The following is a 13,475-nucleotide window of genomic DNA, read 5'->3' as shown; positions in this document are numbered from 1 at the left end:
ACAGTGAAGGAGTTGATGGGGAGATTGGAGGAGAGAGATATGAGAGAGCTGCTGTGTTGGTGCATGAGGCACGACATTCGCCCTACGGAGCGTGTCCTCGAGTTGATGTCACCTGAGTCAGCTCTCCATACTCGTCCTGAGGTGCATGCTAGCCGTCTGGTGAAGACTGTGCCAGCCCCACGCACCAGGCCTCCTGTGCGCCTCCCCAGCCCTGCACGTCTTGTGCCTGCTCCCAGAGTCAGGCCTCCTGCATGTCTCCCCAGCCTGGTGAGTCCTGTGCCTGCTCCCAGAGCCAGGCCTCCTGCATGTCTCCCCAGCCTGGTGAGTCCTGTGCCTGCGCCCAGAGCCAGGCCTCCTGCATGTCTCCCCAGCCTGGTGTGTCCTGCGCCAGAGCCGCCCGCCTGTCCGGCGCTGCCAGAGCCGCCCGCCTGTCCGGCGCTGCCAGAGCCGCCCGCCTGTCCGGCGCTGCCAGAGCCGTCCAGCGCTGCCAGAGCCGCCCGCCTGTCCGGCGGCGAGGGACCCCGCTCTAGAGGTGCCACCTAAGTGGGGTGAGCCAGTGGTCTGCGTCCCGCTCCTGAGCCACCTCCGTAGGGGGGAGGATTGAGAAGGGGGGTGTAGCACACGAACCACCCTCCCTTTAGTTTGGGATTATTGTTTTGTGAGTTTGTTTCAGGTTCAGTCGGGGTCAGCACCTTTTGGGGAGGTACTGTCACGTCCTGACCAGTAAAAGGGGTTATTTGTTATTGTAGTTTGGTCAGGGCGTGGCAGGGGGTGTTTTTCTGTGTGTTTTGGGCATTCTATGTCCTTTTTTCTATGTGTTTGTATTTCTTTGTTTTGGCCTGGCATGGCTCTCAATCGGGGACAGCTGTACATCGTTGTCGCTGATTGGGAGCCATACTTAGGTAAGCCTGTTTTCCTTTGGGTTTTGTGGGTGGTTCATTTCTGTTTATTGGTTTGTAGACCTGACAGAACTGTTTGGCTGTCGTTTTCGCTTTGTATATTGTGTTCTCGGAATATATATTAAATGATGAGCACTAACCACGCTGCGCCTTGGTCCTCTTCTTCCAAAGACAGCCTTACAGGAATATAGCAATTTTTTTATTACCACTGGACACACTAGTTAGGGAGTGTCAGTTAGCCTAAACCTATATATTTTTTTATATTTTAAGGCCCATGCATCTGACAGAAGGCGAGAAACAATATTTTATGACGGGACATTTTGCGCTGCTTTTGAATTCTCTGGTCTTTCTAGCCTACATTCCTCTTGCGTTCTGTAGGCTTATATAACAGGCTATTTATTGGAATGCGCTATAGCAAATAGGAATAGGCAGATTACTTGGAATGTCACTTGTATGCTGCCCTGCCGTCTGCTGCCCAACTCCCTTCTTTAGGCTACTACGTGGTGCCAGTCAAGTTCAAATAGGCTAAGCCATCGTCTGTCACATCACAATGTCCTCACCATTGACAATGGCTGTCAAACTTCGTCGATAGACGATACTATCGTAATATTTCCCAACCCTAGTCACAATACTCAGTTCAGTAGAGGGCAGGCTAAACTGAATGGACAACAGAGACAGGATGCAAGTATAAACATTTTATTAAAATAGTTTGGGGAATGACTTTGTCATTGATCATCGGAGCCAGATTCTGGTATGCAGGTAGCACTATGCGGAGCAGCTGGCATTGAAACCATCCCACTGGGAGAAAAAGGTTCCGATGACGGACCTTCAGCTGCTGGAGGTGGAGGGTCGGCGGTGAAACTTTTACTGTAAGATGTGAGGGAACAAGAGTAAGCCGTCATTTAAATGCATCAAAATATGTATTCCCATCGGTGAGAAGAGAGCACGTTGATTATTGCACCAGTATGCAAATTCAAATCAAATGAATTTATAAAGCCCTTTTTACATCAGCAGACATCACAAAGTGCTTCTACAGAAACCCAGCCTAAAACCCCAAATGGCAAGCAATGCAGCTGTAGAAGCACGGTGGCTAGAAAAAAGAAAGGCAGGAACCAGTCCTCTTCTGGCTGTGCTGGGTGGAGATTATAAGAGTACATGGTCATTAAGGCCAGCTCGTTCTTCAAGATGTTCAAATGCTCATAGATGACCAGCAGGGTCAAATAATAATCACAGTGGTTGTAGAGGGTGCTACAGGTCAGTACCTCAGGAGTAAATGACAGTTGGCTTTTCATAGTCAAGCATTCAGAGGTCGAGAGAGAGGGAGTCGAAAACAGCAGGTCCGGGACAAGGTAGCACGTCCGGTGAACAGTTGAGGGTTCCATAGCCGCAGGCAGAACAGTTGAAACTGGAGCAGCAGCACAACCAGGTGGACTGGGGACAGCCAGGAGTCATCAGGCCAGTTAGTCCTGAGGCATGGTCCTAGGGCTCAGGTCCTCCGGGAGGGGGGGATGGAGAGAGCACACATACTTAGTCACCTAGGACACCAGATGTAACAGACTGACCCTAGTCCCCTGGCACATTAGACTTTTGCAGCGTAGATACTATGCCTATAGATTATTTTGCAAGTGTGGTAAAGTTGCATGAGTCAGCTGTACTGATTGGCCATAGGGTAATAGGTGACTGACATTCCGCACATGGCTAATTGATAGTAAAGGAGGAGTGACATGATGCTGTGCTGTTGATGAGAACATTCTAAACATCAGATATAAATTCCTGCTGTGTCCATAGAAGAGGATTGCCTGGCTACCCAACCACATTGCTATGGCCAAACACCACGCCCACGATGAGTCTGGATATGATTTCCTCACGACTTCTCGAATGCGAACACATTCAAACTGTTCTGATTGGTTCCACAAACCGATGGGTTGGGCCAGATCCTGAAAACACTTGTTCAAGCTGCGTTTCGGAAATGGTAATTGGCTTTGATAGAGGCGATCAATCGCTGATGACTTGTTCTGTACAACGTCCCTCACTTTGAAAGCAAAAACGACTTCTACGATGGCAGTCTGACTGAATGTATGTAGCGGTAGATAGAGCAGCGGAATTAAATTCAGTATGAGTCATCAGGCAAAGAGAAAGCAATGTAAATTATAATGTGGTTACAGAATGAAGTAATGTGAGCTATCCTTTTAGATCAGCCTTACTGATTTGTACCTCCACTTCAGGTCACAAGTTTTAAACACCTACTCATTCAAGGGTTTTTCTTTTCTTTTTACTATTTTCTACATTGTAGAATAATAGTGAAGACATCAGAACTATGAAATAACACATATGGAATCATGTAGTAACCCAAAAAGTGTTAAACAAATATTTGAGATTTTTCAAATAGCCACCCTTTCCCTTGATGACAGCTTTGCACACTCTTGGCATTCTCTCAACCAGCTTCACCTGGAATGCTTTTCCAACAGTCTTGAAGGAGTTCCCACATATGCTGAGCACTTGTTGGCTGCATTTCCTTCACTCTGGGGTCTGACTAATCCAATAACCATCTCAATTTGGCCAGGTTATCTGGCCTCCTCAAGAATCTCAAATATAAACTATATTTTGATTTGTTTAACACTTTTTTTGGTTACTACATGATTCCATGTGTTTCATAGTTTTGATGTCTTCACTATTATTCTGCAATGTATAAAATAGTAAAAATAAAGAAACCCTTGAATGAGTAGGTGTTTTAAAACTTTTGATCGGTAGTGTACATTATCTGAATAGTCATGGCAAGGTTAAACTAAACAACATGAATCAGACTAAATGTCCTGAGGAAAACAATCCTAATATTGGAAACAAACAGCCTTATGTTGCCACCCAGTCATATTTGTTTATTTTCCATGCTATAGCACACCATGTTGTGCATAAAGCAGGTTCATATTGAAGGACTCTGTTTTTCTTTTTTGCGATGGAATATTGACAAGTATCTTGGTAGTATTTTGATACTGATATTGTGAAAAAATGTACCCTTTTGCCTTCTACTTGAAAATAATTAACTTTTAAACGTATATCCAGCGTGTATTCACTAGGAACCAAACGGGAAGAAACAGGGAACGACCCATCTGAATTTGTCCAATAAGAAACTTTTGTTTTTGTTGCAAAAAGTTTTGCGAAGTTGTGCACCACATGACATTTTGAAAATACTAAATTGACCTGTTGTAATGTATTCTTTATTGTGTCACTATGTCCCAGTGTTTGTGTTAGAGGCTGAGGCTCCGACACAGCTGGTGAAGGCCACCTCGGCCATCGAGAGAGCCGTGTTTATCACCATGCAGTGGGTGGCCAGCGTCAAGCCCAGAGCCGGACCCCTCTACACCGTCGCAGAGGAGCTCAAGACCCAAGTCAAGAGAATGGGTGGTTACTTTCAGCTTCTCATCCAGGTAGACATTTCTGTCAGCACTTTTAACTTAAATACATCAGACAATAGAATTAACAATGTATCGGACTAGGACTGTCTTGAAGAAAAAAAATGTTACCTTCATGAAACTGACCCGGATAAATAAATTCCAAAAGGTACATAAAGGACACATCGGAGCATTGAAACTATTGAACACAGTATATTCAAAACAGTAGCCGCTGTATGTGAATGTACAACATACAGATAGAACTATGCACCAAAAACATTCATACACACCTACAGTGCATTCGGAAAGTACTCAGACCCCTTTACATTTTCCACATTTTATTACTTTACAGCGTTATTCTAAAATGGGTTAATTCATTCTACCCCATAATGACAAAGTAAAAACAGGTTTCGTAGAATGTTTTGCAAATGTATTAAAAATATAAAACTGAAATATTACATTTACATAAGTATTCAGATCGTTTACTCAGTATGTTGTTGAAGCACCTTTGGCAGCGACTAAAGCCTCGAGTCTTTTTTGGTATAATGCTTGGCACCTTTATTTGGGGAGTTTCTCCTATTCTTCTCTGCAGATCCTCTCAAGCTCGCTCAGGTTGGATTGGGAGCATCGCTGCACAGCTATTTTCAGGTCTCTCCAGAGATGTTCGATCGGGTTCAAGTCCGGGCTCTGGCTGGGCCACTCAAGGACATTCAGAGACTTGTCCCGATGCCACTCCTGCGTTGTCTTGGCTGTGTGCTTAATAATTTCTGCCCTCTGAATTCATATTCGTTATATAAATAGGCCCTTTTAATTTTGTCTGGCTTCCCATTCCAAATACTATTGAATATTTTTTTGTTCATATAATTTAAAAAGTAGGTGTAGGCAAAACCATAAGCAAATAGGTCAACTGTGATATGACTAAAGAGTTAATTGGGGAGATTTTTCCACAAATAGACAGGTATTTTCCTTTCCATGGTAGCAAGATCTTATCTGTTTTTGCCAACTTTCTATAAAAAATTATTGGAGTGAGATCATTTCTTTCTTTTGGGATTTGTATACCGAGTATGTCCACGTCCCGTCAGACATCTTATTGGTAAACTACACGGTAATGTAAAATTAGCAGTTTTTTGTGATCCAATACGTAATTGTCCAGTCTGAGGTCCTGAGCAGGTTTTCATCAAGGATCTCTTTGTACTTTGCTCTGTTCATCTTTCCCTCGATCCTGACTAGTCTCCCTGCCACTGAAAACATCCTCATACCATAATGCTGCCAACACCATGCTTCACCGTAGGGATGGTGCCAGGTTTCCTCCAGATGTGATGCTTGGCATTCAGGCCAAACAGTTCAATCTTGGTTTCATCAGACCAAAGAATCTTGTTCCTCATGGTCTGAGAGTCTTTAGGTGCCTTTTGGCAAACTCCAAGTGGACTGTAATGTGCCTTTTACTGAGGAGTGGCTTCCGTCTAGCCACTCTGCCACAAAGGTCTGATTGGTGGAGTGCTGTAGAAATGGTTGTCCTTCTGCAAGGTTCTCCCATCTCCACAGAGGAACTCTGGAGCTTTGTCAGTGACCATCAGGTTTGCTGGTCACCTCCCTGACCAAGGCCCTTCTCCCCTGATTTCTCAGTTTGGCCGGGCGGCCAGCTCTAGGAAGAGTCTTCGTGGTTCCAAACTTCTTCCATTTAAGAATGATGGAGGCCAATGTGTTCTTGGGGATCTTCCATGCTGCAGACATTTTTTGGTACCCTTCCCCAGATCTGTGCCTCGACACAATCCTGCATCAGAGCTCTCCAGACAATTCCTTCGACCTCATGGCTTGGTTTTTGCTCTGACATGCACTATCAACTGTGGGACTTTGTATAGACAGGTGTGAGCCTTTCCAAATCATGTCCAATCAATTGAATTTACCACAGGTGGATTCCAATCAAGTTGTAGAAACATCTCAAGGATGACCAATAGAAACAGGATCCACTTGCTACAATTTCTAAAAACCTGTCTTCGCTTTGTCATTATGGGGTTTTGTTTGTAGCTTGAGGAAAAAATCTATATTTAATCAATTGTAGAATAAAGCTGTAACGGAATGTGGAAAAGGGATCTGAATATTTACTGAAGGCACTGTATGTACAGTACACATACATTGACTCGTTTACTGCAAGTAATGTCATAGTGAAATACAGTAAAGATATTCTAGAAATATCAGTTTTTATCCCAATTAAATTGAAAAGACACAAACGCTGCAAAAGGAAAATATTTTTCAATCGAGTTGGGTTGACACCTCACTGGCTCATCAAAATTCACCTCACTGATTGACGGGTTTTAGCTTTGAGCTGTTTTCATTCCTCGTATGGAAATCGCAGAGCGTAGGGGAATTCTCAACCTTCAGCCTGAAGTCCAACATGAATGAATATATATTATACAGTGCCTAATGAAAGTCTACACACGCCTTGCACGGTCTTTACATTTTGCTGCCTTAAAATTGTTTTAAAGAATGCTACCGATGTACACAACCTACTCCAGCGTTGCGCAAGTCTTAGGGCAACATATAATATCCATTGTTTTTGTCAAAATTGCTCAAGCTCAGTAAATTTGGTTGGGAGTCATTGATGGACAACAATATTCAAACCGTGTCTCTGATTTTCAAGCAGGTTTTAGTCAGGATTGAGACTGGACCTTTCAGGAACACTCAAAACATATTGGAAAGCCATTCTGGTGTGTCTTTGACATAAAAATGTGTGTAATGGTCCCGCTGAAAAATAACTATCCCAGGGTTAGGTATTCAGAAGGCTGAGGCAAGGTTTCCTCTTACTTTTTATCTGGACTTTGTCAGGATCTAAATAAATATGAAAGGAACAAACTCCCTTGTCCCAGTCTCTGCAATAACATTGCATTCACTCCACATTATTGGCCTGTATGACAATGTTAAATCCACTTCAAAACATCTTCACCTTGTCTTTAACTTTGAACATTTGGACTAGGTTGTGTAGATAGCTAGGAAAACAATCAAATATATTCCCTTTTGAGATTACATTTTAAGGCAGCAAAATGTGAAGTCTGTGCAAGGTGTGTGAAGACCTTCACTACATTTTAGTAATTTAGCAGACAATCTTATCCAGAGCGACTTACTGGAGCAATTACGGTTAAGTGCCTTGCTCAAGGGCATATCGACAGATTTCGCCTAGTCAGCTAGGGGATTCAAACCAGAAACATTTTGGTTACTAGCCCAACCTCTTAACCGCAAGGTTACCACCCAGTCCCCACTAGTCATTAGTGATGGTATATAGTGCCTTCAAAATGTATTCATACCCCTTGACTCATTACACATTTTGTTGTTGCAGCGTGAATTCAAAATTGATTAAATATATGTTTTTCTCTCACCTATCTACTGTACACACAATACCCCATAATGATAAAGTGAAAACATGTTTTTAGACATTTTTGAAAAAGTATTGAAAATTAAATGCGTATCTCATTTACATAGATATTCACACCCCCAGAGTCAATACTTTGTAGAAGCACCATTGGCAGCAATTACAGCTATGAGTCTTTCTGGGTAAATCTCTGAGAGCTTTCCACACCTGGATTGTGGAACATTTGCTCATTTATTATTTTCAAAATGCTTCAAGCGCTATACATTTGGTTGTTGATCATTGTTAGACAGCCATTTTCAGGTCTTGCCATAGATTTTCAAGTAGATTTAAGTCAAAACCGTATCTCGGCCACTCCAGAACAGTCACTGTCTTCTTGGTAAGCAACTCCAGTGTAGATTTGGCCTTGTGTTTTAAGTTATTGTCCTGCTAAAAGGTTAATTCATCTCCCAGTGTCTGGTGGAAAGCAGAATGAGCAATGTTTTCCTTTAAGATTTTGCCTGTGCTTAGCTCCATTCCGTAAAATGTATTTTCCTCAAAAACTCCCCAGTCCTTAACGATTACAAGCATACCCATAACACGATGCAGCCACCACTATGCTTGAAAATATGGAGAGTGGTACTCTGTAATGCGTTCTATTGGTTTTGCCCTAAATTTGCCACATTTTGTTTGTAGTATTACTTTAGTGCCTTGTGCAAGCAGGATGTATGTTTTGGAATATTTGTATTCTGTACAGGCTTCCTTCTTTTCTCTCTCAATTAGGTTAGAATTGTGGAGTAACTACGATGTTATGGGACATGTTAATTACATTTTTACTCCTGAACTTATTTAGGCTTGCCATAACACAGGTTGAATAGTTATTGACTCAAGACATATCAGCTTTTCATTTTTAATTAATTTGTAAAATGTTCTAAAAAACGTAATTCCATTTTGACATGGTGGGGTATTGTGTGTCGGCCAGTGACAAATAAAATCTCTTTAATACATTATACATTCAGGCTGTAACACAACAGTGTGGAAAAAGTCAAGGGGTGTGAATACTTTAAGGCACTGTATGTACTACACAATCTAACATTCCTAACCAGTGGCAGCAATAAAACAAATTAAACCACCTTTTCCACCCGTCTTTTAAACTTAATTTTTGTAACATTTGAAAGTCATTAACCTTTTTAAGCTTTTTTCCCTAGTTCATTTATGTATTTATTCAAATACAATATAACTTCGCATTCACATAGTATGAATACATTTATTTTATTGAGCAAACTCTAATATCCAGAGCGACTTGCAGTTAGTGCATACATTTTTTTAGACAACCACGTTTCAATCATATTAAATACATTTTGCCTTAATAAAGTAGTTATCAGCAAAGTCAGTGGTAGTAGGAAAAGACAAGTGCAAGTGTTTTTTTATTTATTTTATTCAAATATTATTTTACGTTATTTAACATCCAATTCCCGTGGGCTCTGACCAGGGCTGTGACTCTGAGATCTCGTCCATGGTGACCGAGGCCCACAGGAAGAGTGGTCAGTGTCTGGACACGGCACTGCTGGTCATCAGCCACCTGGCTGCGCTTACCGCCACCCAACTCCATTTGACTGAGCTGGGCTCTGATGCCACAGGCAAGGTAAATGTTACCACACTGTCTGTCTGTCTCTCTCACTCACACACTCACCATATACTGCCTTTCATATTGATTGAGAATGGATAAGATACTGGGCATGAAGGCTTTGTGGTGTCCTTGCCCGGTCTGAATCCTGCCTGGATGCTTCATCTCCACTCCCCTCCTCAATTCAAAATAATGATAAAACTGGACCCAGTGACACACACATCCTAAATATAGCTTGAGGTGAGCATGGCTAATCACGCTGGTTTGCAGAGGGTCAAGAAAGCGTCTCAAAAGTTGTTTGTCGTTTCTCTTTCCCCAGCGGTCTATGGCCCTGTCTCTTTTGGAGGGGACTTGTAAAGGGGTGCACTCTCTCCTGGAAGAGGGTCTGACAATCTCCAACGAGATGCTGAGAGATGCGCAGCTGGCCTATCCCAGGACTCCGGTACGTAGCCACCATTTAGTATTCACTGTCTATATGACTTCTCTATAGGAATTGTTTTGATGTACACTGCCGTTCAACAGTTTTGGGTCAGTTAGAAATGTCCTTGTTTTTGAAAGTAACATCAATAACATCAAATTGATCAGAAATACAGTGTAGATGTTGAATGACTATTGTAGCTGGAAACGGGTGATTTAATATATACATTTTTTTGAATGGAATATCTACATGGGCGTACAGAGGCCCATTATCAGCAACCATCACTCCTGTGTTCCAATGGCACGTTGTGTTAGCTAATCCAAGTTTATCGTTTTAAAAGGCTAATTGATCATTAGAAAATTGCAAAATGGTTATGTTAGCAAAGCTGAAAACTGTTGTTCGTTTTTTTTTATTTAACCAGGTAGGCCAGTTGAGAACAATTTCTCATTTACAAGTGCGACCTGGCCAAGATAAAGCAAAGCAGTGCGACAATAAACAACAACACAGAGTTACACGTGGGATAAACATATTTACAGTCAATAACACAATAGAAAAATCTATATACAATGTGTGCAAATGTAGTAAGGAGGTAAGGCAATAAATAGGCCGTAGTAGCGAAGTAGTTACAATTACTGTGATAGACTGCATCCAGTTTGCTGAGTAGAGTGTTGGAGGCTATTTTGTAAATGACATCGCCGAAGTCGAGGATCGGTAGGATAGTCAGTTTTACGAGGGTATGTTTGGCAGCATGAGTGAAGGAGGCTTTGTTGTTAAATAGGAAGCCAGTTCTAGATCTAACTTTGGATTGGAGATGCTTAATGTGAGTCTGGAAGGACAGTTTACAGTCTAACCAGACACCTAGGTATTTGTAGTTGTCCACATATTCTAAGTCAGAACCGTCCAATGTAGTGATGTTAGTTGGGCGGGCGGGTGCGGGCAGCGATCGGTTGCAGAGCATGCATTTAGTTTTACTAGCTTTTAAGAGCAGTTGGAGGCCACAGAAGGAGTGTTGTATGGCATTGAAGCTCGTTTGGAGGTTTGTTAACACAGTGTCCAAAGAAGGGCCAGATGTATACAGAATGGTGTCGTCTGCGTAGAGGTGGATCAAGGAATCACCTGCAGCAAGAGCGACATCATTGATATATACATAGAAAAGTGTCGCCCGAGAATTGAACCCTGTGGCACCCCCAGAGACTGTCAGAGGTCCGGACAACAGGCCGGACTCTGTCACCAAAACTTTTTGGAATTAATGCTGAAGGAAGCAAATTTTAGTTTGAAAAAGCTAGCCTTTGCTTTCCTAACTGACTGTGTATTGGTTCCTGACTTCCCTGAAAAGTTGCATATCGCGGGGACTATTAGATGCTAGTGCAGTCCGCCACAGGATGTTTTTGTGCTGGTCGAGGGAAGTCAGGTCTGGAGTAAACCAAGGGCTATATCTGTTCTTAGTTTAACATTTTTTGAATGTGGCATGCTTATTTAAGATTGTGAGGAAATTACTTTTAAAGAACAACCAGGCATCCTCTACTGACGGGATGAGGTCAATATCCTTCCAGGATACCCGGGCCAGGTCGATTAGAAAGGCCTGCTCGCAGAAATGTTTTAGGGAGTGTTTGACAGTGATGAGGGGTGGTCGTTTGACCGTGGACCCATAACGGATGCAGGCAATGAGGCAGTGATCGTTGAGATCCTGGTTGAAAACAGCAGAGGTGCATTTAGAGGGCAGGTTGTTCAGGATGATATCTATGAGGGTGCCCATGTTTACGGATTTAGGGTTGTACCAAGTGGGTTCCTTGATCATTTGTGTGAGATTGAGGGCATCTAGCTTAGATTGTTGGACGGCCGGGGTGTTAAGCATATCCCAGTTTAGGTCACCTAACAGAACGAACTCTGAAGATAGATGGGGGGCAATCAATTCGCATATGGTGTCCAGGGCACAGCTGGGAGCTTTGGGGGGGTCTATAATAGGCGTCAACAGTGAGATACTTATTTCTGGAGAGATTCATTTTTAAAATTAGAAGCTCGAACTGTTTGGGCATAGACCTGGATAGTATGACAGAACTTTGCAGGCTATCTCTGCAGTAGATTGTAACTCCTCCCCCTTTGGCAGTTCTATCTTGACGGAAAATGTTGTAGTTGGGGATGGAAATCTCAGAATTTTTGGTGGCCTTCCTAAGCAAGGATTCAGACCGGGCAAGGACATCAGGGTTGGCGGAGTGTGCTAAAGCAGTGAGTAAAACAAACTCTGATTAAAGAAGCAATACAACTGGCCTTCTTTAGACTAGTTGAGTATCTGGAGCATCAGCATTTGTGGGTTTGATTACAGGCTCAAAATGGCTCAAGAACTTTCTTCTGAAACTCGTCAGTCTATTCTTGTTCTGAGAAATGAAGGCAATTCCATTTGAGAAATTGCCAAGAAACTCTTACAATTCTGTGTACTACTCCCTTCACAGAACAGCGCAAATTGTCTCTAACCAGAATAGAAAGAGTGGGAGGCCCCGGTGCACAACTGAGCAAGAGGAGATGTACATTTGTGTCCTCTTGCTCAGTTGCTGGCCTTTTAGGTAGCACTCCGGGATGCTGGCCTTCTAGGCAGAGTTGCAAAGAATAAGCCATAGCTCAGACTGGCCAATAAAAATAAAATATTACGATGGACAAAAGAACAGACACTTGACAGAGGAGTCGCCTCTTCACTGTTGACGTTGAGACTGGTGTTTTGCGGGTACTATTTAATGAAGCTGCCAGTTGAGGACTTGTGAGGCGTCTGTTTCTCAAACAAGACACTCTAAAGTACACTGCCTTGCAAAAGTATTCATTCCCCTTGGCGTTTTTCCTATTTTGTTGCATTACAACTTGTAATTTAAATGGATTTTTGGGGGGATTTCATGTGATGGGCGTACACAAAATAGTCCAAATTGGTGATGAGAAATGGAAAAAAGAACTTGTTAAAAAAATTATAAAGAATAAACAACGGAGAAGTGGTGGGTGCATATTAGAGGTCGACCGATTTATGATTTTTCAACGCCGATACCGATTACTGGAGGACCAAAAAAAGGCCATACCGATTAATCGGCGGTTTTTATTTTATTTTTTGTTGTAATAATGACAATTACAACAATACTGAATGAACACTTATTTTAACTTAGTATAATACATCAATAAAATCAATTTAGCCTCAAATAAATAATGAAACATGTTCAATTTGGTTTAAATAGTGCAAAAACAAGTGTTGGAGAAGAAAGTAAAAGTGCAATATGTGCCATGTAAAAAAGCTAACGTTTAAGTTCCTTGCTCAGAACATGAGGACATATGAAAGCTGGTGGTTCCTCTTAACATGAGTCTTCAATATTCCCAGGTAAGAAGTTTAGGTTGTAGTTATAGGACTATTTCTCTCTATATCATTTGTATTTCATATACCTTTGACTATTGGATATTCTTATAGGCACGTTAGTATTGCCAGTGTAACAGTATAGCTTCCGTCCCTCTCCTCGACCCTACCTGGCCTCGAACCAGGAACACATCGACAACAGCCACCCTCGAAGCATCGTTACCCATCGCTCCACAAAAGCCGCGGCCCTTGCAGAGCAAGGGGAACAACTACTTCAAGGTCTCAGAGCGAGTGACGTCACCGATTGAAACGCTATTAGCGCGCACCCCGCTAACTGGCTAGCCATTTCACATCGGTTACGCCAACCTAATCTCGGGAGTTAATAGGCTTGAAGTCATAAACAGCTCAATGCTTGAAGCACAGCGAAGAGCTGCTGGTAAACGCACGAAAGTGCTGTTTGAATGAATGCTTACG

General features: G+C 42.4%; 1 protein-coding gene across 2 annotated transcripts in view; it reads left to right on the top strand.

Annotated features, from left to right (window-relative positions):
* The window catches only part of kif14 (kinesin family member 14), a 52,756-nt gene that overhangs the window by 30,074 nt on the left and 9,207 nt on the right, over positions 1-13,475 (top strand). For both annotated transcript variants that reach the window (XM_014215756.2, XM_045687282.1), the window contains exons 24-26: positions 4,137-4,324; positions 9,124-9,276; positions 9,578-9,700. In XM_014215756.2, the coding sequence (XP_014071231.1) occupies positions 4,137-4,324; positions 9,124-9,276; positions 9,578-9,700 (464 nt within the window). The remainder of the gene's footprint in view (positions 1-4,136; positions 4,325-9,123; positions 9,277-9,577; positions 9,701-13,475) is intronic.

This window comes from Salmo salar, chromosome ssa10 (genome assembly GCF_905237065.1).
Source record: "Salmo salar chromosome ssa10, Ssal_v3.1, whole genome shotgun sequence".
Classification (NCBI taxonomy): Eukaryota; Metazoa; Chordata; class Actinopteri; order Salmoniformes; family Salmonidae; genus Salmo; species Salmo salar.
This window is presented reverse-complemented; position numbering and strand designations above follow the sequence as displayed.